The sequence below is a fragment of the Dreissena polymorpha genome, chromosome 2 (assembly GCF_020536995.1).
Source record: "Dreissena polymorpha isolate Duluth1 chromosome 2, UMN_Dpol_1.0, whole genome shotgun sequence".
NCBI classification, from domain to species: Eukaryota; Metazoa; Mollusca; class Bivalvia; order Myida; family Dreissenidae; genus Dreissena; species Dreissena polymorpha.
The window spans coordinates 7,712,318-7,737,122 of NC_068356.1; the positions used below are offsets into that span (position 1 = coordinate 7,712,318).

Genomic DNA, 24,805 nt, shown 5'->3' on the forward strand with positions numbered 1-24,805 from the left:
GGATGTTTGCTAAGAAGAGACTTCATTTATACGAAAAAATGTCATAAAAGCGGAAAGTGTCGTCACTGATTAGCCTGTGTGGACTGCACATGCTAATCTGGGACAACACTTTGCGCACATGCATTATGCCCAGTTTTCTCAGAACACGACTCACATATATATTGCTTATAGACGAACGCAAATGTCAACTATGTAACACAAACGCTATTAAATCCGAATACCAGTTCTTTCTAACTTTTTCCAATCTATGAAGATATATGATCAATATACATTGTATTATGTATGATTAAACTGACAATATTTAGTAAAATTTAAAACATACTCTCTTGCAAAAAGAATAAAGGCATAAACAATGTTGCCAGATTCATAAGTGATGCCATTAAACTCCGTGATGAAAAATACAAGAATTTACTGCTTATTAAATCAATTTTGTATTCCATCCTAAATATATTTATCATATATTATGTTTTTGCTCTTTTCGAGTTGTTTTAATAACATTTGTGATTATTTACATTATCTTAATTGTATTTAACTGATGCACGTTGTCTATCCTTTGTTTACTTCTTTGTCAATGGTCAAATGTGTTTTGCCGATATTCCAATAAAAAATGAAACTTTTTGACTTCTATTATTAAAGAAAAAAGTAAGTTTCAACGTGTTTCTATTCATATAAAGATTGACACGTAATCTTAAAATGGGGTCAGTTGTCAAAACATCCAGTCACAGCCAGTATTCAGTACTTATACTTAAAAAATCATATCGTATAACAGAACCGCGGTATAAATTACGCCATACGGTATTCTATACGGTAATACGGTATTATGTACCAATGGTTATGTGGTAATCTGCACGCTATCACGGTATTATTTCTAGTAATACAGTATAAGTAACGGTTACCAGTAGCGGGCATGCAGTACCAAGTTCCTCTCTCTGATCCATTTTATGTCTAAGTGTGCTAAATAATATGTGTCTTGTTCTGAGAAAACTGGGTTTAATTCATGTGCGTAAAGTGTCGTCCCAGATTAGCCTGTGCAGTCCGCACAGGCTAATCAGGAACGACACTTTCCGCTTTTATGGTATTTTTAGTTTCCAGGAAGTCCCTCATTACCGAAAATCAAATTTGGGCGGAAAGTGTCGTCCCTGATTAGCCTGTGCGGACTGCACAGGCTAATCTGGGACGACACTTTACGCACATGCATTAAGCCCAGTTTTGTCAGAACAAGGCTCATATGCTCAAAACGCCAACGTTTCAAATAAAACAAACCTATGTGTAGCGACTTATTACAAACCTATGTGTAGCGACTTATTACAAACCTATGTGCAACGACTTATTACAAACCTATGTGTAGCGACTTATTACAAACCTATGTGTAGCGACTTATAAAAACCTATGTGTAACGACTTACTACAAACCTATGTGTAGCGACTTCAGGTTATAACTTTCATCGCATGAAGTAAATAAAATAGTATACGATGTACATGGTTTGTGCGGATGAGCAACCCCGTTAAATTGTTTCCGCTTCAACGACGTTGTAAAATGAAATCGTGGAAATGATACTTTTTGCACACAGCATTTACCGCCGTGTGAGAGGGTATAAAGACACGGTTTTTTGAAATCCAAATCTGAAGACTACAAAAGCGATATTAACGGGTTTTAGACATGAAGCATTTCGCCATATTTGGACTTGTGCTCTTTGTGTTGTTTTCATATGTCTGGTCAAACCATGTTGGCAAGAAAAGGGTGAGTTGAATTATTTCAGCTTATGTTCAGCACAAAAGTTGTTTGCTATTGCAAATCCCTTTTACATGTAAAGTATATTTTGTTGTTTAAAGAAGTTAGAAATATACTTACAACACTTGAAGTGTTGAGTATGATGGTGTCTTAACGCCTCTATAAGTATGTTAGTACACTTGTCAGCAACTTAATTGTATGGTATCGTTTGGTTGTGATTGCAGAAAGGCGTGTCCACTTGGATATGTTCAATGTTGTCATGCTTCAGCTTTTAGATGCTGTAAGCAGTAAAGCTTTTTATTGTTACATGAAAGGAACATATTTATGATTTTTCGTTCGCCTAATTTGTTTGACGATTTTACGTAAATACATAGATAACTTGATAGAATATGAAAGTTTATAGATGGCGAGGTATTCATTTGTATACTAATAACTTTAAAACATATCCATAACTCATTGAAAAAGTTTGCTGAGAATAACGATACTTAGTCTAGCAAACTTAAATTGTGTGCGGATTCACCCGTCACGTTTTAACAAAGCTGTGCTAGACATGATAAATCGTCTTTTAAAATGTGTCATATAAAGCCATATTTGGCACTATATCACGTAAGACGTTCATGACACTCTTTGGATGAATTTAAGATTTAAGATAAAACCAATCGTGAGAAAAACAATCAGCATTTGCAAAGCTTCAACACTGATCGTTACACCATAACAGTTTAGTAAAAACATAAGATACGCTCAGCTAAATGAAAATAAAACTATAAATTTACTAAATTAAACTACCAGCTGATTAAATACAAATACTAGTTTATATGATAAACAATCCTATTGATTTTGCACTAAGCAGACGCGATGGAATCAAAAGGACTATTTTCCGGCATGCCTACCGTGCTGATTTCCGGAAAGATGTTAAGTATTGCATTTAAAGAGGCTGCACGATTGCACTGCTGGAACGCAGGCTTGTGCAAAATCCAAGACTCTTGTTAAAATATCAGCCACTCGACCACTTGATGTATAATGCATGACAACCATTATTATTTGCACAATGTAAACAACGTACTTATAGCACGCAAGAAAAATCGTAACCCTATAAAATAAGCAAGGATCTTTTTCAATCCCCTCTTTTCAACCCATCTGAAATGACCCGCCGAAGACCTCTTTAAATGGGCACAAGTAAAACAGTTACTGTAGTAAAGAGTTTTACGTAAGTGTATCGGGGAAAATAACAATACCGAACAATAATACATGTATTATATAAAATGAAAATTGCGTACATAATCCAATATCTTTATACCTGTTAAATATTTGAGACCTTACTCGAAGGCTTAAAAAATTGATCAGTTGTTTTACGAATTTCGGCCCCTATGTTCGCGACAGAGCGAAATAAAAATAGTTGCATTGTATTTTCGATATAATAAGAGTTATTAACTGGAAATGTTTGCTAAACCATTTATAAATTGCAATTACTGAACTCTCAAAACTTTCAACTGGCCAAGAATTTGTCCTTTAACCTCGTAATTGATTAAAAAAAACAATGGCCTGTGCCTATATCCAGTTTCTGCTTTCACTCATGGAAGACAAACGAAAGGCAAAGAAAATCAGTTTTAAAATTCGTTCAGCTGTAATAACGTTTTACAGATTGACAATTATTTTAGCCAACCGAACACAGCTAGTATCTTAATTCAGCTCACCCAAGAGTATGGTTTCCGAGGATCAATAATCTTTCTACAATGTCATTTTTGTGAGATTTCTACTTGCTCCGTATCACCAAGCTGATTACCGTTCTTCATATATTGAAAACATTCAGTCGATATTATTTACTTGAGAAAGAAATTGTTACTGGCTAACGGGAAAACTATGTGACCAATAACATTTTCCTGTATGAGACGATCGAACAGTTAAATACTTCCATTTGGTACCTTATGCAGTTAAACGAAAAATAAAGAAAACGATTAATAAAATAGCTTTTGGCAAAAAAACGGGGGGCATGGTAAAATAGACATTTTAGTGAACAAGTAAAATAAACTCTTATTCAATTTTATGTAACCATTTTAACTCTCGGCATAACGTCAAAATGTCGTATCAACTAGTTATCAATGTGTAACGACATAAGTTGTTTTTCTTTCCAGATTGGTCTATATCTTTCATTTAAAAAACGACGGTTTGTACAAAATTCGTATGAACGCATTTTCTTTATTAAAAGGTAACATTAACATTCGTTTTACATCAAATACATGATAAATTTAGTCTAGGAGATTTGTTCTTAAGATTAAACCTATATCTAATTTATGTGCAGCAATGCGTAAATACTCGCATCATAGTTGTATGCGCAAATAAAAAGGCGGTTTATCAAGCGACTCAAATGGGTGACTGAATTTTGAATTGCTATGAATAGTAAATTATAAATCTTTATAAAAGAATGTTCACATTAAGACGATACCCAGGGGTTGCGAGAGATTTCGGTGACATTTATAATATTTTATGCAGAGACGAAAATACATGGTAGTTGCATGACCACTTATTTACAGCCGATAAGAATAAAACAAATACAAACCTTCTGGTTTTGTTTGAAATCAAATACATCGTTAAAAGCCAGCATACTTTTAAATCGAACTGAATTTCGGAGATGATAATTTCTGAACGTATACATGCGGAAAAAAAAACACATATTAAACACAACAGAATAATCATACTTATTCACTTGACCAATCTGGACGTTCGGTGGGGGGGGGGGGGGACAACGACCCTACGCCAGTCAGGTCTGTTGTGGGATGCTGGGAGTAGCTCATTCCTGCGAAGGGACTCCGCTCTCTCATATTGTACATCTAGTTTTCTTCTGACAGTTTGGACGGCGACATCCCTCTGGCGTGCGCTTGTATAGTCTTGCACAGATAGTCGTGCCTGGTGAAGTATCCAAACAAAACCATCTTATTTCGTTTGTTGGTCGCCACAAGGAGTTTTTGTAAGCCAATTAGTACGCACTGCTGTAATGTTTCGGACAGTCTCTTAGGTTTGTTTTCTAAGTAGGAGATGCGGATCAGTCTTCATAGACATTTGTGTTCAATCTTGTATCAGGCGTTCTGTGTCCGGCTTTAATGTCCAGGTCTCGCAAACGAACATTAAAATCGAGACTCCGTTGTACTTGTACAGCATTTGCGTTGTATGGAAGCTGATTGGGCTGTCTGTTTATAACTTGCTTAATGTTGGCCATCGCTGCGGTCGCCAGGTCAATTCATATTTTATACTCAGCGTTGCGTGTACCATCCTTGCACGGGATTGCACCCGGGTACTTGAAGCTGGTCGCGTCTGCCTCTTGCCTGCCATGGTCATGTGTGCACTTTACAGTTAATAATAACAATACAACCATATAACTTACATTTAAAAGCGAATATTATTAAAATGATTTAAATGTAGGGAGCGTTAAGCGAAAAATGTAAATACTTGGTGATCTTCATGGTGATTACACAAGATCCGTATTGACTATAATATTGTCAAGATTAAAATAATGGCCTTTGTTTTACCAAGTTTTAATCATAAATGTGTCTTTTTAAGTAATAACATTATTTTTCTAAGATCTTACCTTATAATATTGTGACTTTGTGACCTAGTTTTTGGACACACGTACCCTGATTCGAACTGGGTATCGTAGATTTTGAATAGTAAATGTGGCTACTAGAGTGGTAATACGTTTATGTTCTAAGATTTTAATTGGTGACCTAGTTTTATGACGAATTTAACTCATGCCAAACGTTGTCTAGATATTGTGAAGATAATCATTCTGACCAAGTGGCGTTCATATTAAGCCTTACATATGGCGTTCAAAATGGTATCGATGTTTTCTATAATTTGAATTCGTAACTTTGTTTTTAGACGCATGTTACTCGGGTTCAAACGCAAAACATGTTTAGCCAAGATGAATCGAGATTAGATGCAAAAATGTGGAAAATGATGACCACACTAGCTTACTTTAAACGCTTCGTTCCCAGGTGCGCCAATACAAACTATTATTAATGCTTTTATACGTATAAAAAACATTAACTTAAGTTCATAACCAGGGTATGCTTTCTGAACCGCACGTACATTTCGAAATAACTTTGGTGTGATATATAAAAAATACATCCGTTCGCGTGATGAATGTTCAAACAAAATATCTATTTAACAAAGAAACATTAAAACCCAACGGTTATTTAAAAAAAAGCAAACTTTTTGCATCCATTATTATCAGTTTCTATATCACGTTATTAAACTGGCGGAAAGCCATTCAATTTACGGTAACTTAACTGATTGCATGCTATATGGGTTTGTGCGCGCAGTTCATATCATTTTTGATAACATCTTATAACGTCTCATTAAGGATCAAATAACCACTTACTTACAACGTGTATTTAAAATCTTATAGAAATAATGCGTGCGTGTCTGCACTAGTCAGTATGAAATTTAAGTTTTTGATAAAGATTAGTGGTTCAGATTTACATGTTAAAATATTTAGAGCAGGTCCATAAAATTCTTTAAATTAGTTGTTTATGCAATATTTCAAAGTCCATTTAATTCTCCAAGTAACTAGTAACGTTTCAAAGAAATAACAAAATCTTTGTAAATCACCCAGACAAGACCCCACCCCGGCTGGGTCCTGAAAAACCTCTAGCGTCGCTCCTATGGGTTAAATCGTTATTGTTTTGTGACCAAAGAAGCAATATTTATATACTTGTATCGTTACATAAACATGTCAACTTGATGGATCAGACTACCTCGTTGAACTTGCATATACTTGCGTATTTACCATCTGGCAAGTATACACGACAACAAACATCAATTTATCACGTAATCTGGTCACGATCTTCAATAAAAACGGACTGAAGACAGTTGGACACGTGCATCTACTGTCAACAAACTAATTAGTCTCCGACCACACTGACGTAAACCCAAGGCATGCATTATTGCGAACAAGATCTAGACATCAATTATGCAACAATATCTTCTAAAGATACTTAAGTCTCACGTAAAGACTCATCGATGGTGGGATAAAGTATACCGGTTTCCCAAACTATATCACAAAAGTATGATGTTGCTGATTAAGATTTTCTTGAAAGCAGTACAGGTTAAAGAAAGGATTTTAACCACATAGGTACTATTCGTTACCAGCAAATTCAAAAAAGAGGGTTCCATATAATATTAATTAGAGCGTTATAATTACAGTAAGTCTGTGAATCTCTGTTAATTAAACAAAACAACAGTATGATTTGTTGGCAACAATTTAACATAAAGAAGGGCTTCTTTCTTTCCCCCTGCACCGCTTCTGAAATATGACTCAACCATCCAGACATGGCTATGTTTCTTTAAAAACAGACACTGTTTCTGAACAGAATCTGAATACTAACTTCAGGTCTTTAGATGAGCTCAGTACACAACTGTAATAATAGAAAACTCTTTTTTTAGAAGAGGATGCTTTATAGCTCTCCCTGGCGGGCCACACAAAATATAACTTCAAAGTCGATAATTGTCTCAGATTATCTGTCTTCCCTCCAGGCTCTGCAATCCAGAAATAGAAAATCCAAACCTGAATCAAAGTCATCAGTTTCAGAGTCTCTCCAGTTAGTGAAAAAGAGGATACAAAAGTCATACACATCTTTCCAGGTGTCTGGCGCATGTTGGGTTATGGGGTGGCAGAAAAAGAAGCTTTGAGAACAAAAGATTTAAACAAAAATCACACTTATATAAACAGGACTAAATGAAAAACAAAAAGAAATCGTTTATTTACATCTGAGGGCGCCAAAACATTACTTAGGGCTAAATTTACTCGAAAAATGTTTTTCACTTTAACTTGAGAATGGGATGTTGCCTTCTTCCAGGAGATGCTGGAATTTTTAGTTAGAGACTAGACCAAACCTTTTGCGCGTGTATAAAACATACTATATTCCGCAATACATGCAATACAGCAGCATTCAACGGACATATCGTGATGTGCTGAGAGCGGCCCTAAATAGATTAACACCAGTCTCAACAACGTATTATACCACAGTGATGGCGTGGCGAAGAGTGTCTTTTATGGCCTTCATCGTTTTATATTTCAACTCACATGGTTGGTAGATCTAGTCATCCAAAACAGTTAATAACTAGAAGGGGTTCGGTAAATGACTGTCAATTGATTCTCTTTCTCATGTTGTATTTTATTAAGTACGGTATGCACTAAGTACTTCATATGAATTGATATATTTGTCTAGTACAAAAACAATCCATAGTAGAAATAAAAATATTTGTGTGATTCATTTTCTGTGGAAAGGTATTTGAATAATACTATAATGTTAACAATAATACATCCTGGGGAATATTTCTTTTCGCCATATATACTTATGGTGAACACAAGCATCATCCTTGTTTAAATAATCGTATCAAATGCAGAACACTGACTTTATTCAGTTTATAAAAAATACAAATGAAAGGTTTTCCCATTATAGGATATGATCAAAGAAAGACTATTCATTCCTACACTTATTTTAATGGTTTATAGCCTTACTCCCTTTACAAAACAGGATGATTGGTTTACCTGAGTCGCTACTTTTAAGGCTGCAATTGGGATATCTTCTATCGGAGTGAGTTAATAAGATAACCGCATTATTGATGTATATATAAACATACAATACAATGCCTTGATATAGGCAGCGTGCAGGCACAATTGTTTCAGTAACACAAACATAATATAAACACATGGTGACACATACTAGCAGCTCCATTGCATCTATCGTAAATTGATAATTGGAAATCGCATATTCACATGCGTAGTAATGCAAACTCATCCATTTAGTATCGTGTTCATTCAAGTTCTTTTTTATCTTTTTAGTTGTATGATTAAAGACCCGATTCGCGTACACTAAAACTAGTAATAACACTAGCAATCTCACTATTAATTACACTATTAATTACACTAACAATACACACAGACGCGAGCTATAAGCTCTAAGCATATTGCAAAACATGACGAAACACGAAAATAATTAATATGACTGTTATATAATGCCACAATAGCTGAAACTGAAACGCAATTAAAACTATATATTAATATGTCATCATCACAGCCATTCACACACAACATGGAGAAGTATGTCTTGTTACCCACTTATTTCTTGTAAAATATTCTAATTTGTGATAGCATAAAATTTATATAGGTAATAACACCACTTTGCCATTCACATTTACACCGTACACTGTTTAATTTGTCATCTGTTCTAAAATTAAATACATTATGTTCATAAATAACCGTAATGGTTATCGCTTTCTATTGGAGAGTTATGGTCATATAATTAAACTTAAGCAATATTTTACGATGACTAAATAATGCTAACATACAATAGCTTTCTGAAAATAGAAGTATTTGGACGGTATATATATTTTACAAATCATTGAGTTTAAAATGTCATATCAATATTACAAATGTATTATCATATATTCACTTATTATTATTCATACTAAATACTGAATCCAACTGTTTGTTTTTACTCGACTCCGGGAAAAAAAACATTTTCACTTTCTTTAGATATGTACACTTAGAAGAATAATTGTTGAAATATAATACTGATACAGTTGGGTGGGAGGGCTGTATCGTGGTACAAATAGCTGACAATTTATGCTTTCGAATTAGTGCAATATTTCGTGTGATATTTATATACTTTATGATATTATAACGGAACCCGAGACGTGAAAAACAATATTATCCATACTTGCAAGGTCATTAAATTCATTAGTGTTCATACAAATAGAAAAGTCGTCTGAGGCATAACATTCCCTCAATTTTCAGAATTTATTTGTATTGGAAACATTAGTAGTACTGTGGAAAATAATTCTATGATTGCGATGTACTGGGCTTTATAATCCAATAACCGGTAAAATAATAACAATTACTAGGTTTAACATATTGCATGTACATTGCCTGTCAAACTTTATTTTAATAATAATTGTCTATTATCTCATTACTTTGTTTACATACGTGTTGATGACTAGTTTGATAATTAAACACAAAGGAATATTTAAAAAGGCATTTACAGTGTGTATATACATTTCATAATCATATAAATAGTTTCTGTAATAAACACATTCCAAAAGAAAAAGGAAAAATGATGTTGATAAAAAGGGAGGCTGTTCCTACAAACTTTTATTTGATATGTTTCCTTATTGTTTCCCTTGTATTGAGTTCACGTGTTATTCAAAGAAGAATTGAAGTTTTTTCGCCCGTTAGTCCCCTTTTCTTCAGCTTGCAATAAACATGTATCATGAAGAGATATGAATTGAAAACCTCCACAGTTCCTGTGCGCTAAAAGTTAATATAAAAAAGTATGATCATTAATATTCAAACTAAGAGGAATTATGAGAACATTGTATAATATTGTATATTAATAACGCACATTCTTGTTTTGTTTACAATAGGTGTCCGCGTCTACAATGAACTGACATATAAAGCAACCACCAATAACCAATCATATATAATGGTCCAAAACGGATGTTTTGACAAACTACGTCATCAAGCATGGCCGACGATCGGACATTTTATCTCATTATGATGAATTGTTAATTAATAGAGTTTCCTTCGTTTGTAAGGCTTGCAAATGATCTGTTCACAGTATATTGATTTTGTACAAGTGGTATTTATGTCACAACATAACCACCTGTCGATGTTTCACAGTGAAATACTTGATTGCATCATGCTACAAATATTCGTCGTTTTTAGTTGGTCGCTTTAGCGGCCGACTAAAGTTAAAGAGCATGTTTTGCAAATCAGTATGTGCTTAGCTTGCTTAGCTACGCTAAGGACAGTAACTCACTATGCTAGGAACGATTACCGCTGCCTGTCTGTACTGCAGACGACGAATGCTTAGGAGCGTCTGCTCTACTACTGCAGTGTGTATTTACAAGCTTGTAAGACGGCATCGGCCAGTCTAGTGTTTATCATTGAAATATGTACATATTGACTGCTTTAAACAGGGCTTAATGCATGTCTGATAAGATTAGCATGTGCACACTGATTAGCCTGTGCAATGCGCACAAGCTAATCAAGGACGACAACAGCGAACAACTTCAGTGCCTTCAGCGCTTTGATTTACATAGCTGGCCGGTTATGCAATGTTTTTCTCGTTTCATATGAAACATTAAAAACTGTGATTCAGTTCGTATATTAAAATAGACTTTTCTATCATAAATATTTAAAAAGAAACCATCGATGTTATTTGAATTCCTTTTCCTCTGAAATTGGTAACAAGAAAGTTGTAGTCGTGGTTAGTATAATATTATGCAATATAAAAAAAATGTGACTGTTCCCTGTGAAATATACTTGTGATGTGTTTTTGCCCAGTGAAGTTGGATAATAAAGCCTTTATAAAAGCTTCCTTCGCGAATCTTCTTTGGTGTCGTACGCTAAATTTGTATAAAAATGACTCAAAAATAAATAAGGACTTAACACAAAGAAGTCATATTTTATTTACAAAACGCATACAAAATACACATAAACTCGAATGTGCTCAATAACACAAATCATAGTCGATAAAAAAATGTGTTTTATCTACAAAAATAATCTAACGAACACTCATTTATATATTGCTTTTATATTGCTTAATCTAGCTAGTGGCTGGTAAAAATATGAACATTAACACCTCAGCGATATATAATAAATCTTAAACAAACGATTATCATCTGTGAGCGTTCTTTGTCCCTTCCTTTTATGTACTTGATTGATATATATTAAAATGTAAAACTTAACTCACAATGTGGTCGTAATTCATTTTGAAGCTGACTAACGTGCAGTGCGTTAATTGGTAGTTTTCATAGAATCATTACAAGCACTTGCAAGCATGTAATATAAATATAATTTACTGATGGTGACAGCCAAACATACATTTTATCAACTCGATTGCAGTGGTCCGTGTTCCACACTCCATCATACACGTTTCAAAGCTACAGCCACAGACCCTTACATTATTCCCATAGCCGTCGGCGCACGTGCTAGCCTGGAAACTCGTAACCATTTTCTTGCCACCCGTCAGACTATTGCATTCTGATTGGCTGGCACACACCTATGTCTTCACTTTCTCGTCACAAACAACCGGGCAGTCGATTAAGCGGCTGCACCTGACACTTAACCAATGACTTGCGAAATCACTTTACCAAAGTCCTTAACGATACTTTTAGTGTCTGCCAAAACTGCTCTGCAGAAACATCTGCAATAATAAACAAATACTTGTTAAATTATAAACATCAAAGTACAATTAATTTAAGAAAAGTAAAACTTTAAAAATTGTAAGACCATTTGTTCCTATTGACACAAACTGACAAACTGATTTATGGGTTTAAAATCTTTCTCTCTGTTTGAACAGAATACAATTTATATTTCCATACAACAGTAACAAAAACACCATTGACTTTACAAGTAAAAATGTAGTTACATTTTATTTCATCAAAACGTACACTTCTATACTAAAATTCAGGATTCAACGTTGTACCGCTTAACGATTTACAAAAAAGGAGGTGGATTTCTTTTGCTTTGTTATTTTTGTGGAAGAAAATGTTTGAAATGAGTGAACTATACGCATAAAACTACAATGATAAGCCTTTTTGTCAAAATTACAATGATAACACACACCCTTTGAGCTGGATTCAAACTCGGATGTATAGTCTTTTTTGTTTGTTTTCATTGTCTTGATAAAATACTTAGGATTTTATTCAAAATAATTTTATCAAAGAAGTCAATGACACGATTCAAAAATAACAAATATCTGTGAACAAGTCTACCATCGAAATGGGAGTGAAATACAGATTGATGGCTGTATTAATTATTGAAGGCTAAATCAAACTGAATTACCAGTAAATTGGAATTCTCAACAAAAATATATATAATAAAACTATCAAGACTGTCAATAACTTTTCATATAATAATAAATAGATCAAGCCGACATAATTCGGAATACGAACCTTTTTGTGTCAGCCCCCACATATGCAAACATTGCAAACCACACTAAACCATACGCGACGAATGACTTCAATTTGCAAACAACTGTTACGTTTCATAAGCTTTTTGGTTAACGTTACTAACAATACTGTTTGTACAGTTCCTCCGTTTTTGTTTTTTTGAAAGGCGTTGGGTTATTTAACACAAACACAATTTGTTCAATAATACGTATTTACATCCAGGTTGGACCGGATTTCAGACGCAATACGAGATGCAAATGACGTACACGCTAGCGTATTTGGTCTAGCGTGAATACTAGAACATAAATATAACGTAACCAACATGTAAGCTTACCACAAACAAAGGAATATAAATTGCAACAATATCAGCGTATCAGCGTCGAATTAAATCTCTATTTACCGAATAAATCAACCCACATTTCGACTACTTAAAATATAAAGCAGTGTTGACAAAATCTATACAAAAAATGACAGCGTTAAAGTTGCTATAGTTCCTTGATATTGCATTAAATTTGACACAAAATGTCAAAACACACTTTTAAGAATAAAAACATTTTAATTTGTCCTTAGTAAACCAAGATAAAGAATTTTGTAACGAACATGCTCCGAATGCATATATTCTTCATATCCCATGATAATCCATGCACAATGCTTTTGACATTGTCATATTCGGCATAAAATTTGACATTAATTTTTGTAATTTCCCATCTCCTTAGGCTCGGTTGTATAACAAAGGAATCGAACCAAGAACAGCCGAATGACAACATATTGCGCAATAAAAATGGCTGAAGCACATGTCAAAACAATGTCGAAAATTCTATTATAATTTAGATTAAATACATGTTTCAGTAGATGATATAAATAATGTACCCATACGATGCATACTAAACAGTAAATTTCAATCGAATAACGATTATGAAATGCAATGTTTGAATTTCTTCTTGGCTTGCTACGTTAGCAATTTTTAAACATTTTCATTCATCAACGACTAAAAACTCGTAGAATAGTATTCCTGCTTTACGTCGTATCTTGATCAAACGTAACCAAATTAAGTTTCGCCGGGTGGGTGGGGGACGCAGCAATTGTACTGTATGCTACGTACATTTGAAATTAGAATAACAAATATGTATGTAAGCTTTAATTAAATTGATATTGCTTATATAGTACCACCGTCTAAAGGCACGCTAACGAGGGGGGGGGGGGGGGGGGGGAGGGCAAGAGTGCTTCAAGAGTGCTTCCGGCAGAGTCCAAATCACAGGTGATTAGCGTGTTGCTATGATATTAATTAGTGAAAACATAATTTTGAATGATAAATAATCATATTATTACCAAAAAATCAACTTTTTTGGAAAAAAAAAGTTCACTATCAAATCTATATATAACAAGGTATTCAACTCGAAATCAACCGAAAACAGGGTGCATAAAAAGTTGATTTTTCGTTATAATATGATTATTTATCATTCAAAATGATGTTTTCAGTAATAAATATCATAGCCACATGCTAATCACCTGTGGACCAAATCGCATACGCCTACACGTTTGGTGTACCACATTGGATTGTTATCGCATTGCTATAGGCGATTTATGGAACGTGCTAGGTGGCGGAGCATCAAGAGGTTTACGTACATTACAGGTTCGCAGAGAATCGGTTTTTTAACCAGGTTTTCCGAAGGAAAAAACTAGTTATTAGATTGGCGAATGCGGGCGGGCTGGCTGGCTGGCTGGCGGGCTGGCTGGCTGGCGGGCTGGCGGGCGAGCGGGCGGGCGGAACAAGCTTGTCCGGGCCATAACTTTGTCGTTCATTGTGAGATTTTAAAATCATTTGGCACATTTGTTAACCATCATTAGACGGTGTGTCGCGCGAAAAAATTACGTCAATATCTCCAAGGTCAAGGTCACACTTCGAGTTGAAAGGTAAAAAATAGCCATAAATGAGCTTGTCTGGGCTATAACTATGTCATTCATTATGATATTTTAAAATCATTTGGCACATTTGTTCACAATCATGGGACGGTGTGTCGCACGAAATAATCACGTCAAGGTCGCCACGACTAAAAATAGATTTATTTTAAAACAAATTTACAAAGGGGGTTAATTTTGTTTGTTCATTTCAAAAGTTCAGTTTGAGTTGTCTCCCTATCAGATTTTTTTCACAATGAAAACCTGGTTTTGTGACAATTTTGTCCCTTGTTTTAATTGTTGTACAATGTGTGAAAATTGTGTTGCCGCTTTTTGTAATCCGGATCTCCACATCTTCGGGGATAAAACCCTCTGGTTCAAACACAGCTTGTCCATTTTATGAACGTTTACTAGTTTTATAAAAGAAAAAAAACATCAGTTAAAGTGAAATTATGGGCATCTAAAAGTTTATAGGTGTATATCGCAACCGTTGTTTATTTTTGGTGTTCTCACTTAATATACACTTATATTTGTTAATGCAGAATCAACATACTAAAACAATATCCTGGAAAGAGAAAAAATAATGCATTTGAATATCAACCGCTCGTTCGTCTGAAGACTGATCATGCATGTACGATGTGAACCTAAATTTAGTTTTAGTGCAGATTCGTTCATACGACACAAAGACAAATTTTTGTTTTACGGATGATTTCGACTTAGAGGAATGGGTGAGTCACGTTAGATATCGAATATTTAAAATGTTTTTATAAACAACTGGTAGCAAGATGAGTTGCAGATAATTGGTCAGTAACCACATTTTAACTAACTCTTTTGACCTGTTAATTCTTTCCAGCTCAATTCAACAGTGAAAAATGCCCATAATATCACTTTAATATTCTTTGAAAGGTCGTTAAACGGATGAACTTAGTTTGCACTAGCATATAAGTGTTTTTCTCCAGGGGTTTCACTGGCCCAAAACAAGTTGTCGCCACTTTCTCGCGGCGTGAAAACTGTCGGTTATTCCAATCTTATTAATAAGAATCATTGAAAGAAACCTTACTACATTAATGTCATTGACTATATTATCACTTTAAAAAGTATGTTATTACATAAAAAATAAGTACCTTCATAAGTCATACCTTCATAAGTCTTAATAAGCTTTATTTGCATATAAATAACATCGTTCTCAACTTGATAAACAACACAGATAACAAAAATAATATAATAATGTTAACATCAATGTATTTAACAGTATGCTGCATAAATGTTTCCAAATTAATTATTTAAACAAAGAATCACACCAATGTACATCATTTGAAAGTGAAACAGAAACATAAAACATCACTAAAATAAAGCATCTCACTTTAAATTGTTATACAGTTATATTTTGGTCATTTGGACATGATATACATCAGCTTCTGCTGTTAAAACCTTTTCTGTTAATGGTGGATGATTTCCTAGGTCAATTAAATGAATGTTTTTTTCACGCCTATTTCCTGACAGAAAGGCCCAAATAATGGCCACCATCCATTCTAGTTGCCTGAAATAACATAAAACATATTTTTACAAACTATCAACAACAAACCAACACATAAATATCCCTTTCTTTAAATTTCTGAAATTTAACATATTCGAAATATAGTACATCGAGTGAATGATATACTTTTTATTTAAGAAATTGTAGGTATCTTAAGGTTCATGGGGGGGGATAAAATTCATTAAAACTTCGCTTTGTTTTTTCTTTATTCAATGTGGTACAATATGGTCAAACTATATATCATTTTAAAGCTTAAGACGGATAGAATAACATAAACACATTTTTGACATTCAATATTTGTGTGCTTTATTCATATTTTGGTTTAAAAGCAATACATTTTTACACTAATTTAAAAAATCTCAATCTAAAGTTAGGAAGGATATGTACTACCTTAAGTTGAATAAATACAAAGCTATATACATATACAAGGTCAAGTTAGCAACATTTCACAAAAAAATATTGTCATAAAACAACAAATGAGTTTTTATTCAACTGCCTTTTTTGGATAAATTTCCTAAACAAAGTTCTAAAAATAACTAAAACGTAACTACTTTTTAAAAATCCAGGTATGGTGGATAATAAGAGTCACAATTCTATTTCAAAGGCTTAACAATTTTGTTATTAACCTCTCAACCAAATTGCAAATTTTAAACCATCTCAAATTGAAACAGATTGCAGACGATATATAAAATTGTAAAGGAATATAAAGAAATTGGCAAACCAATTGATTTTATATTTCGATTCCTTCTACCCATTTTGAAAGCGTGGCCATCGCTGTGCTCCGTAGAAAAACGTGCAAAACAAATCGGTCGAAACCACGTGCAGTGGTGAGAAAACCGGGTATGTGTATACACATACCTGAGAAAACACATACGTATTTTGACAGTTGGGTGGCAACTAGTAAAACAACTATTAACATTAATCAGCAAGAGATCGCACAAAATAACAGAAATGACCACGTAGAGGTATCATCAATTACCCTATTTCAAATATTTTCCAGCTGAAAATTGTCCCCCACACGTCTTTTTTAGTTCATATGTATTGTTTTTCTGGAGCCGAAGTGCATCTCACAGAATATCCATCCAACTTCCGTTGTTTTCACTTTCGTTATTAAAAACTCCGTTTAAAAGAATTATTTCTAATTTTAGATTGTTAAAGCGATGTATTATTATATATTATCACTAGAATAGTATACCGTGATGAATTGAACGGAGTTACGTATCGATCTTTCAGTCAGTCTGTAAGCGTACTATTTTATGCGCAATAATATAATACATGTGATTCGACAACGATTGTAAACATTGGTGAAATGCTTCTTACATAGTTATTCTTTTGAGTGTTTGTGAGGTCTGATCGTGCAGTTTGCAAACATCAACGGAAAGATTACAATCCAATGCATTTGTCATCGTCAACCGTTTGGAATGTCAATTAGGCGATGAGTGAGTTTTTAGCATGTTTCTTTCTATTTTATTAATTTAAAAATGGCTGCCCCCATGGTGATGAAATGACATGTGTTCCAGTTTTGATATTTCTAGATATGTAAACTTTTTTTACTATTTAAGCGTAACTTGCCCTCGTCAATGTCGATATTAATCACAAGTTATATAATTTTCCGCCGAAATACGTGGAATAAACATGATTCAGATTTTTGAAATTAATGTATATTTAATTGTTAAAATCGCTTTGTATTTTGATTGATTTTGTGGATGTTATGAAACGTTGATGTACAAAATTGGTAGCAGTTTGAAGGACAAACATCCTTTAAAGCATATATGTATACATTTTCAATGTGGCACTCTTTCTTTAGTCAAATTTGAGTTCAATGCTAGGGGTCCCACATTTTTCAAAATTAAGCCTCAACATGAACCTTAATCAAATTATATCTTTCTCAGAACATTATTAGTGAAACTATTCAACATAAATGCTCAAAAATACCTGTTGAAACAAGTTTTTATTTGCTTTTGTGGAGAAATTAAATGCTTTTGCCAGCCCCATGGATTTGATTAAAGTAATAGCGGCCCTAATAATCATTATAATTATTGATCGTAGTGACAGTTCGTCTCCGTGTTACTTAATTTATTGCTCAATTTCATGTAGGAGCCGTTAATCCGATAACAAAACCCATAAAACTTCGAAATAGCAGTAAAAAAAAACACCGTTTGTAACACTTACACGCTTCAGTGATTGCAAATTGCATTGTGCACTGTAGGTCGCTTACATCGTCGTAAATCAATATTTACAAGTGACAGACGCTGGCCGCTAATGCTCGGTCGCGTTATTTCGACTCGCAGTACATTTTCGGATAGGATTTTACCGATTCTTTTTAATTCGCCACTTCAAAAAAACAGGAGCCACTTTTAAAAATAAAGCGCTATTGGCACAGCGAAACCCCTTAAACTCAAGAAAACTGTTTTCTCGATACCGAGAGCCACGCATCAGGAAACAAAAATTACTGCTCTCGCTTTAAATTCTAAATGAGATATGTGTTTAACATGAATGATACAATAATTAAGCGGAATTCGTGTCCTTGTATAACTGTTTACTTAAATGCATTGTGCGAGCAGGAAAACAGAACAAGTAAAAACAAGTCATTGTCAACAGTAAACGTAATAGTGCAGCATGTACCGTTTGATCGTGTGTAAAATGGCTAATATACATAATGAAGCCGACTGGTCACATAATTGTTTAACATTCAGACAAGTGAGTTCATTCGTTGGTGGACATGTCTGCCATACCGAAAATATTATGTGTATGCATGATGTTAGTACACTGTTTTTCTGAAAACAGTGTTGCTCATTGACAGTCATCTTTTTTACAGACATTACAGGTATAACTTGCATAGTTATTCAGCAACAAACCTGTAAATATAGATCACTTTTTGCCGTTACATAAAAATACTTTGTAAGAGTAGATTGTTGTAAGCTCTGATCATTTACATGTACAGTTATGTTTGTAACTGGAATATAGTTAATTAATTAATTACCCCTACCACATGTCATTATAACATTTTTGCATTCCGACCGCAAATCATAAGCCATATCATATTTATATGAGAGGTCGATACAGTCGGATTTAGATTGTAAAATGTCGTCAACGTATGTGCTTGTGCTTTTCATGGTAATGTAAACCGTACATCTCTATTCTTAAAACGTCAAATAAGCATTCGTATAGTTTATGTCATCAAACGTTTTACACCATTCTCACGTAATATTCATTTCACATAGCTAAGCCTTTATGAAATATTGTGACTCTTAATTGTGTTATTTTTCTTTGTTTCAGATATTTTCAACAGCAACAGGTGAGTATTTCATTCTTATTGGTTTTATTTCATACGTGTTTGAAGTGTTATTGAAAAATGAAATATAATATACAGCCTGTATTTACATATATCGTCGTAATGTAAAATTGACAGTTAATTCATATATGTATTTTGCGAAAAAATCATGTTAATTCTATTTGCGTTTAATAAAAGATGTGCTAAACAGTTCTTGACCTCGAGTTTACAAAGTACAATTACATGACTACATAATTGTTTATAGGCGCGGAGCTATGTCCAAAACCGGCAGATGTTGCGTTCATAATCGATAGCTCTTCAAGCATCTGGTTCAAGTATTTCAAGATTCAGTTAGAGTTCGTAAACAAACTTATCAAAACCTTTAAAATCAGTCCGACAGACACGCAAGTTGCCGCTCTCACGTTTAGCAAAAACGTTGTTAAACAGTTTAATTTTAAAGACTTCAATAACGAGGAGGACGTACTTAAAAAGGTATGGCGATATTTTTTTCAAATTGATTATATAACAAAACATTCTTAGTTTAGCAAACTTTTGAAATGGTTTCATTCGATTTAATTGTAAGTTATGTATTAATTGCCTAAAGCGCTTGTTTACATTTGATTGCAACTTTTTTCCTCAAATTTACAATTTGTAAATATACCGGTAATTTTTAATGGCATATTTGAATAGTCAATGTTTAGTTTGTATGCACATAGCTACAATATAAAAAAATATTTCGTTCGAAAATAATATGTATAAGTGTATGTATACATTTGGGCCAAATAGGTATCAACGATCAAACAGGACAACGGGGACCAGACAAATACACACAAGGCACTCGAAAAGGCGTTGAGTGACCTCTTTGCTCCCGGAAACGGCGTGCGCGAAAATGTCCCGAGAATTTGTATTTTGCTCACTGATGGAGACAGCACCTATCAAACTGCAACACTGGCAGCTGCACAGGCTGTGAAAGATGCCGGAATAAAAATCATCACAGTGGGGATCGGACACAAAGTAGGGGTCAAAACTAGTCTTTGTTATTGCTTCACTGTCTTTTGTTTAAACTTATCTCTTGTCGATAAATAAATAATGATATGTCAATTCTGAATCAGAGGTGAACGTTTATATTGCGTTCAACCTAGAGCTTTAAAAAACATCTCTCATTCCAGGTAAATACTAATGAGCTTGAGGCTATAGCAAGCTCCCCAGCTAAGGAAAATTTCTTTAAAGTAGAAAAGTTCGAAGATCTGGAGACCATGGGATATGACAAACTTGTTGGCAAACAAGCATGTCCAAAACGTAAGAACGTTTTTCGTATAAATGTTGTTTACAACATTTATGGGAACATCATATTGGCCTACGTGCATGTAACGGTCGCTGTTTTGACAAAACTTTCAGCAATTACCTTTGAAATAAATAACTTTTGACAAATGTGCTCATATTTTTTATTAGTTGGATTACAAACAAGCTATTGCTTTAACATTTTGTTAAAAATTGTAATGTTTCAGTTGTAGCTAAGTAATTGTATTTATTTCAATCTAATATATTGGTTAACAGAAAATTATAATTTCGAATACCTCAGCACAAACAACGACAACAACTACAACAACACCGGAACCAACAACGACAACAACGGCAACAACGACTCAAAGTAAGAACGTTTTCATTTTATTCGTAAACATAAAGTTTGTATAAATACTTTTGAAAGTGTGCTATTGTATAATTGTGTTATCACCGTTATTTAATATTTGCTAGATAATAAGACCTTTTTACTTCAAAATCTTCAGTTGGTTGCTAAATGCTTTAACAAGCTGAAACAAAAATATATAGCGTTTCGTGAATATGCAAAACGTGTGTTCCATGCATGCACATAAGCGCATTGGTAAGGATACAATAAAAAATGATAAACTTGATACTGATCACCACAACTTTGGCAAAATTCTGTTTATCTGTAGGTATGACCAACGCCAACCCATTTATTCGAATGATAATCGCATAGAAATATGACGGTTGATATGGTATACGGATTTTAAAAATGTATTTGTGTGAGAGTTTTTTTTTATAAATAAAATGCAAGTCTGTAAATCGAACTCCAAACTATCTCGATTTGCGCAACTTTGAAAATGTTTGTCTTAACTAGAATTAATCGTGATGATCATGTCAGATCTCGAGGTCAATCGTAGAAGTCGATTGAGTCTTGAAACATTTATAAACGGTTCAGAAATATAAATGATCAGCCTAAATGTTAAGATCGAATGACATCTTAACTAAGCCCATCAACTCGTGTATTGTCGTAAATCGCAGACAATCGAAAGCAAGACAAAACGGAACGTTTTTTAAGATGTGATGTTTTCGAAAATAATAAATGAAAACGATAGATAATCGGACTGCATTTATACTGTTTTGCACCAGAAGCGGCTCAAACAAGGAACACAATCGATATAATCGTTAAAGATACAGCAAAACAACAATTGCACCGTATTTTCACGGAGCGCCCTGATTAATTATGCATATTGGACGAATTTTAAATACAAACAATTACATATTGATTCGGTTTACAAGATTATGATGGAGGTCAACGCGTGGACTGGCTCGAACTTCTCTAGCGGACCTTATGTAATCACAATAAATATATAATGAATCTTTCATTATGACAATAAACACACCATGTTCTGTTTCGACTGAAATATGTCTATATAAGGTTCACTCCTGATAAAAACAATACACTATTTTAAAGAAGCAGAAATATAACGACACAGGGTCTAGTTGCTAACAAAAAATATAGCACTGCGTAGTTTCAATAGATAAATGGCATAAATAATCTCTAGCCGTGTGTTGAATGGTCACATAGTATATGTCACACTAACATTTTAAAACACTTAAAAAAATAACTTACGTACTTGAGTATTGGTGAATATTTATTTTATTATTTTGTTATCATTAACTTTTAACAATTGCTATTTAACAACAGATTAAACGGCATACAATTTCTGTCCTTATTTAGTACTTTTAAATGATAACAGTTTTTATTTGTTTTAGTGCAGCAAGAAGAGCCAGACAAAAGTAAGTTAGACTACTCAATTGTATTTGGTAACTTTGGCATTCATGCATGAACTATAATCAAGAATGGTGACAACTATATAATGTTTAGTATTTATCTGTCATCATGCTTTTTTGGCTTATTCATGTCGAATGAATTGACAGACTATAATAAGTATGCTGACATTTCCATTCCAGAATTCATTGATTTATTCTATCGTTGTTTGAAGACAATTAAATCTTTGATAGACAATGCAAATTGTGAATATTTATGACTATGTGATGTTGTCATTAAAAAATACAAATAGTTTTAACATACTGTTTACGTTTTTTTCTCGTATAGTTTAATTTATTAGTTAGCCGTGCGGCAGTTTTGTGTAAAAACGAACATGATATTCGACAATAATTGTTACTTTTAACAAGGCGAAGCAACGCGATCTTAATAATTTCAGACTTATGAATTGCAACGTGAACACACATGGTGTTCAAATGGTTTATGCTTACACTTGCGTTTACATCCATGGTATAAAGAACAACAGAAAAATTTAACACTGAATAAAACCCAATAAAAACATAAAAACAACTCAGTAAAATATGTAATCAAGTAAGGGTATTTTAAGACATGGCAAACGGAAACACACACAGTGTTAACGCGTTCCTTTAATTATTTTTTTGTTTTTTAAGTTGCTGATACCATAGTAATTAATGCAATCACACCGCTTTACAGCCTGCCAAGGTAAGGAGGCAGACATTGTGTTCATCGTGGACAGTTCATCCAGTATCTGGAATGTTGACTTCGAGACACAGAAAACCTTTATTGGCGACGTCGTCAGCCACTTTGACGTTGAGAGTGGGAAAACTCGGGTATTGAATTCAACGCTTGTTATTCGTTCGATATTTTACGTTATCACGTTTTACTTAAAAAAGGACATTGTTTAAGCATGCATTTGCGTTGTCGGGTCGAGTGATGAATGTTGGCCACTAAGTAGCAGTTATATTGTTTATGTATTTTGGCATAGTGCTTATTGATCACACGATAGAACATAATATTATTTTATCAATTTGTTTTTGCTGTTGTTTTATTCGGAAAACTGTTTTATTGTAACAAACCAAAATATGTCGATGCATATCCGTGTTTTTCCAGGTCGCCCTGATAGCGTTTAGCAACGAAGCAGTGGTTAAAATACATCTCAACCAATACAGTACAAGAAAGGAACTTATCTCAGAGATCGCTAAAGTTACACAACCAGGTGGCAGCACCAACACTCACCTTGCACTTGAGGTACGTACACAAGTGGATTGACAAACGTAACCTTACATTTCCAACAAAGTGACTATTTAAGTTTCAAAAAGATATATTAAAAAAAAATGCCTATTATCCGCTAAACATTAATATAAGACGTCAAAAACGAATATTTAAATCTGATTATTTTTGGAAAAGAGTTTAAAGACATTATGAAATCATCCATCTGAAATGGACTTTGTTATAAAGAGCACCTAACATTACATCACAAATCGGTGCATGGTATAGTATGTTCTAAATTTCAACATAAATTCATTATAACGTATTGGATGTCCAATAACGATTGGTTCCCGCACGAAGTTGATGCTGAAGGAAGTCTTCTCGACAAAGAATGGCGCGAGGCCAGGGGCAGCTCATATTGCTGTGGTCATTACGGACGGGGTATCATCTAGGCCAGACCAGACATTGCAGCAGATTGAGCTTGTGCATAAAAGCGGAGTCTATGTTTTTACTGTTGGTAAAGTATTGGCTCTCCTATGGGTTTTGAGGCTGAATAAGGTTTTACTCAAATGAATACCCTTATAATTATTATAGCAATTACTTCTTAAATGGTGCTACGAACCGTACAATCTGTACCTGAACGGAATTAATTTCAAAACTTTTCATTGCTTTTTTTTAACCTTAATCTTTACGTTTAGCGGTCGCAGTATGACAGAGAAAGTCAATACCACGGGTAAATTATTTTCATATATATATATGGTTATAACCATGTGCGCAAACTAATATCTCAATTGTTTACCTATTTTTTCAAAAGAAGTCAGTTTCATGGCATTGAAATAAACACATACCATACCCGAATCATACGTGCTGAAGTTGAACTTTTGCTTTGTATTATAAGTCCACCTCGCGATTTAGAGCTCCCGAATGCGATCACCGTTCGAGAAGCATTTTTATAGTCTTTGCAAATATACCGACTACTGTTTTTTTCAAGACACAGACTCAAGAGCGTTTCTTCAAGCCTCTTTTCGATACAATCAATTTAAATTTAATATTTTTAAATTAACCTTAACCTAAGGAAACGTCAATTGTGTGCCTTTGGCCTTCAATCCTAGTCTAATGATTATTATCT

The 24,805-nt window shown here is 33.9% G+C and overlaps 1 protein-coding gene across 1 annotated transcript in view; it reads left to right on the top strand.

Annotated features, from left to right (window-relative positions):
• The first annotated feature begins 1,553 nt into the window (after nt 1-1,553).
• Nucleotides 1,554-24,805, top strand: part of LOC127865630 (uncharacterized) — a 114,779-nt gene continuing 91,527 nt past the window's right edge. Inside the window, exons 1-6 of the mRNA XM_052405513.1 lie at nt 1,554-1,740; nt 19,400-19,418; nt 19,660-19,886; nt 20,181-20,408; nt 20,564-20,693; nt 20,977-21,020. Of these exons, the coding sequence (XP_052261473.1) occupies nt 1,660-1,740; nt 19,400-19,418; nt 19,660-19,886; nt 20,181-20,408; nt 20,564-20,693; nt 20,977-21,020 (729 nt within the window). The 5' untranslated portion in view covers nt 1,554-1,659. The remainder of the gene's footprint in view (nt 1,741-19,399; nt 19,419-19,659; nt 19,887-20,180; nt 20,409-20,563; nt 20,694-20,976; nt 21,021-24,805) is intronic.